The sequence below is a fragment of the Lycium barbarum genome, chromosome 11, assembly GCF_019175385.1.
Source record: "Lycium barbarum isolate Lr01 chromosome 11, ASM1917538v2, whole genome shotgun sequence".
In the NCBI taxonomy this organism is placed as follows: domain Eukaryota; kingdom Viridiplantae; phylum Streptophyta; class Magnoliopsida; order Solanales; family Solanaceae; genus Lycium; species Lycium barbarum.
In genome coordinates, this window is record NC_083347.1 from 43,793,467 (window position 1) to 43,798,918 (window position 5,452).

Below are 5,452 nucleotides of genomic sequence, written 5' to 3' on the forward strand. Positions count from 1 at the left end.
CACCAGCAGAGCAGGGAAGAGTTCCCGCTCCAGCCCCCGCACCCCCAGTTCCACCGCCAGCAGCTCCGGGCCAGCAGATGGCAGAGGCCATCCAGTTATTGACCCAGTTAGTTGCCGCACAAGCTCAGCGGCAAGATGTAGACACGGGAGACAGGGCGGTAAGCGCAAGGGCCCGAGACTTTATTACCCTGAAGCCGCCAGAGTTCTATGGATCAAAGCCAGAGGAGGACCCGCAGAGCTTTATAGATGAGATGCTGCGGACTCTGAGGATTATACATGCTTCTGACACGGAGTCCGTAGAGTTGGCTTCATACAGACTGCGGGATGTGGCAGTTCTGTGGTATAGCAGTTGGGTATCTTCGAGGGGAGCAAATGCACCCCCTCCGGTCTGGCAGGAGTTTACAGAGGCATTTCTACGACATTTCCTACCACCAGAGGTTCGACGGGCTCGAGCCGACATGTTCCTAAACCTTAGACAGGGAAATATGAGTGTTCGGGAATACAGTCTTCGTTTCAACTCATTGGCCAGGTATGCCCCAGCTATGATAGCGGATAGGGGAGATCATGTGCACCGTTTCGTGAGTGGGTTAGGGCCACATTTGGTTAAAGAATGCTTGACGGCCTCACTCCAAGACGGGATGACTATTACCCGTATCCAGGCCCACGCCCAAAATTTGGAAGAACAATATCAGCCACGGAGGGAGGAGCGCTATCCAGACAGGGGTTCCCGAAAGAGAGGCCGGTTTTCCAGGACTAGAAGTGAGTACAGAGGGGGACAGACACAGGGGCAATTCGGGTACTCAGACCAACCGGCGGCCAGTGCACCTCCTCGATTTGCTGATAGGGGGTTTGACCGTTCTACTCACTCGAGACCGGATCAAGGTACCCGAGCCTCAGAATCTCAGTTTAGGGCTGATGCTGGCAGGATAATGTCACCCCCGCCACGATGTGCTCGATGCGGCAGGCCACACTCGGGAGAGTGCCGCGCAGGTACGGGTGCTTGCTATACTTGTGGGCGGGTTGGCCATTTGATGCGTGATTGCCCATTGAGAGATGACGGAGACCGAGCCCAGCCTACCGGGTCCGCAGTTGGTTCATCGTCGACCGTACGCCCTCAGGGACAGGCCTCCCAGGCTCCAGCAGGTCGTGGCCGAGGCAGAGGAGGGATACCCAGCGCAGCCGGTCCTCCACACCGTATATATGCACTGACAGGACGACAGGACCCTGAGCCTCCCGCTGATGCGGCCACAGGTACTTTTTTTTGTTGGTATTTTCTATAATATGTGCATTAATTGATTCGGATTCTATCTTATCCAACCCTGCCCTTTTGTATTGCTAAACATACTAAGAATTTGGATATTAGAGTGAGGAATAGTCACCCGCACAGGTAAAAAGTGAATCTTTGTGATTGCGAAGGCTAAAATAGTCATTAAAAGAGAAATATTCGCTACGAGGGTGTTCAAACATTGCTGAGACCCCAACTTACCCCATATTATATAATATAGGTAGTACGGGGAAGCGGAAGTAAAAATACTAACACCGTGACGCTGAAATGCATCAGAGTTTCAAGGTTAAGCGTGCTCAGGTGGGAGTAGTTTCATGATGGGTGACCCCCTGGGAAATATGCTGAAAATTTCGTAAATGTGAAAACAAGAGACGAGTGTAAGAGTAGGCAGCTCAAAGTAAATTGGGGTGTGGAAAGTGGTTAGAAACCCCATACGAGTCATATAGGCCGAGACGGACTAAACTAACAAGAAAGGGGGAGCCATGACAACAGAAAGCTTTGGGAACGAAGGAGAAAAGTACAGATGTCACAGGGTGAGACCGATATTAAGTCCACACTATCTAATGCAAGGAATTCATGATAAGGCGGTGTGCGGGAACATGTCTAGTGAGGGGATAGACGCGGCAGACGCCACGAATGAGGAATTACAACTGTGAAGATCGCAAAGAGGGCAACCTAAGCTCCTAAGGTGGACATGTTAAGTGACATGAGGCATCTACAACGGAGACCTCCCCGAAATGATGTGTTACGCTATGAGGCGAGTTTAACATTCGAGGACGAATGTTCTAAAGGGGGGGAGGATGTTATACCCCGCGTTTTATGTAATTGGATAATTCAAGACAATCGCGGGAAAACGACAAGCGAGGCTACATTTTATTGTGTTTGGCACTTGAGTTGTTTATGAAGAGTCTAGGAGTGGAAATAATGAGAAAGGTCAAGAGCATGAAGGGGAGTTCACGACATGACTCGTGGAAATACGGAGGAAGACGAAGGGCAAAATTGGAAGTTGGAAAAATTGCCTTCAAGAATTTCAAGTAGTAGCCCAAAATATAAATGGGCTTGAAGGTTTTCTTTGGGAATTTATAGGCCCAACCGGCCTTGGAGAGGGTCTAAGCCCAATATGAAATAAGACTTAGTCAATATAAGGGATGACTAAGTCATCTTCATCCATTAAGTGTCTAGAAATTTCAAGAACTCAAAAGAAAGAAAGAAGGGGAGAAACCCCAAGGCCTTTCGGCCAAGAACAAAAATTCCAAGAAAAATTGAAAAAAATCTCTCCAAAAATTATTTTCTATCAAGTAGAGGGTGCACAACAAGGTGAAGTTGTTGTTGGAGCAAGAAAAATTCAAAATCATATAGGTTTCCAAGAGATAAGCAAGTGAGAAGTTGAAGAATAAAGGTAAAATTCTAACCTTGCTTTATGTGTTATACATGGTTTATATGTGTTGTAGTATGCTAAAATGGATGAAATTTATGAAGGAGAGAAATATAGTACATGGCCGTGTGTATGTATATATGTGTATGAGCCATGCTTCAATTATTTTAATTAATGTTTGGTTGTTATTGTTGTGAATGATATATGGAAAAAAAAAATGGAAGTTGAATGAATATTGAGAAGTTGTAGTGTGTATGTTGGTGTTGGCCGTGTGGTTATGGAAAAAATGGAAGAGAATGAGTCAATTTTATTTAGTATGATGTTGTTGGAATATAGATTATGAGGTTGTCATTGTTTTCATAAAAGTTAGAAAGTTTTGGAAGAAGTAGTAAGTTGATTGAATATGGAAGTTGTTAGTATTGTTGTTGTTGGAATTGTGGTTGATATTTTGGCCGGGTTGAATTCCCGGGATTTTTGTTGATTGAAATTAGCCAAGTTGAACTTGGTGGGATGGAGTATTTATAGGGGAAGTGCTGTCGAAATTTCGGTAGCCAAATGTTTCCTTAAGATTCTAACTCAAAGTATACTAATGAAAGTTTTGGTAAACTTGACCAAATTGCAGATTTTGACGAGATTGTGACGCGATTTTGGAGTAGCTAAAGGAGCGGAGAGAGGTATGTAAGGCTTCACCCTTCTTTCTATGGCATGTCTTGGTTGTAAGAAGTCGGGCACAAGCCTCGGGGACGACCTCAATCCCCGGAATCCGCACCTAAAGTTTTCAACTTTTCATTCAATTGAATTGAAGTAGAAAGTGCGCAAAATGATAGAAAGACCTCCTAGACCTCTATGACGTGCGTAAATGGGACCCGATCACCCTAGAACCCTCACAAGTAATGACATGACCTGTAGTATATGTAAATAATATACGCCACCTCATCCGGCCCGAGGTGGGCCCGCTACCCCCGGACTTTCCTATAGTATTGGTTGATGTACTTCAAGTGAACCCGAAGGGAACCTTTGATCCCGATCTTGTTACCATGAGATAAGTACTATGATTCCTCTAACGAGGATGCCTCTGTGATGACAAGGATGACCATGATGTTAGATAAGCGGGAATGCCTATAATACGTACCACCGGAATGACCCTATGACTAAGACGACTAAGCTAAGCATCTTATACGAACATGAAAGTGACAAACTAATTCTTGAAACTTATTTATATTCCCTAGCCATGATTTTATTTTCTAGAAGATTTCAAAGTCTATGAAATGACATCTATAATACCCCGATTTTATTTTACGTCCATTCTAATATTATCCTCCATTGATACTCTCATCTTAAATACTTGTTTTCTTTCCGAGGTAAGACAAAACGATCACTATCCTTTCATAAGATAATCGGAGGTCACCGACCTTACGTCACTCCGATGGATACATGATTCTCCTTGGCCCCCTTGTACGCTTATACACTATATGTATATGTAGATAATGTAAGTAAATGTATGTAAAACACATATGTATGTACAAGCTGTGTATATAATCAAAGATTCAGAGCGCTATAGACGCTGACATATAAGCATGATGTATGTACACGTATACGGGGAAGATGGGGATAAGGGCAGAGCGTTATACACGCATTTCCACCTGATCAGTTGGCATTACATGACATGATATCGTCCCGGACGCGGGATGCCCGGACGCGGGAAGTACATTTATGGCTAAATGGATCGGCTGCCGACGCCTCGGCAATATGAGACATCTTATTTTTACATATATGTATAAGAAGAGATTTTCAAAGGAAAGCTATGTAATAAGATGATATACTATGACACGAAATGCTATGATATGATAAGATAGGATATGATAAGCTAGACTATATTGTGGCAAGCCACACTATGACATGATACGCTAGAATATAAAATACCGTGAGGTGATAAGCTACGATATGACCGGATACGACATACTATGATAGTGCAGAGCGTAATGTGACAAAATGCAACATGATATTAACCCTAGTTCCTAAGTCTACGAAAAAGAAACGTTGCAGAAGGAAAAAAAAAAAAAAGGGGACAAGTCCATATGAAAGCCGGCCCGAGAAGGGGCCTCGCTACGTGCAGGTTATTTTCTTGCTGCATTATCGATCCTATGATTCCCTGATATTGTTAATCATGCTCTATATTACTGCTTCTATTATTTTCCATGCCTTACATACTCGGTACACTATTCGTACTGACGTCCCTTCTTGTGGACGCTGCGTTTCATGCCGCGCAGGTCAGCAGGCTGGTGGACGTGATCTATAGGAGCTTATCAGCAGTACTCTACAGTGCTCCAGTTGTTCCGGAGCTTTACTTCAGCGGTACTATTTTGTATATGTATATTCGGGCACGATAGTACTCGGCCCTTTCTATGTGTAATTACACTATGTCTAGAGGCTCGTAGACAGATATGTACAGTTAGGCAGGTTCAGTAGATATACGATGTTTGGGCATTATGATGTTGTTGTATAAAGTATTAACGACGTTTGCAAGTCTATGTTTCAAAAAAAAAAATATGGCACTGTTTATACGAGATAGATAAGGGGTGCTCGGTACAAGTATCGGGTACTCGTCACGGCCCCTAGTTGGGTCGTGACATGACCGAGGCCATTCATTTACTGACACAGTTGGTTGCCGCCCAGGCACAGCGGCAGAATGTGAGTTCAAGTGATCGGGCAACTAGTGCTAGAGCCCGTGACTTTATGAGTTTGAATCCTTCGGAGTTTTTTGGGTCAAAGCCGGATGAAGACCCGCAACG

At 44.3% G+C, this 5,452-nt stretch overlaps 1 protein-coding gene across 1 annotated transcript; it reads left to right on the forward strand.

The window, feature by feature from the left end:
* Positions 1-449: 449 nt before the first annotated feature.
* Positions 450-5,200, forward strand: LOC132618100 (uncharacterized). Its single transcript, XM_060333156.1, has 2 exons — positions 450-1,251; positions 4,931-5,200. Exons 1-2 carry the CDS (start codon positions 459-461, stop codon positions 4,957-4,959), a joined length of 822 nt encoding a protein of 273 aa, XP_060189139.1. The 5' UTR covers positions 450-458; the 3' UTR covers positions 4,960-5,200.
* Positions 5,201-5,452: the final 252 nt, after the last annotated feature.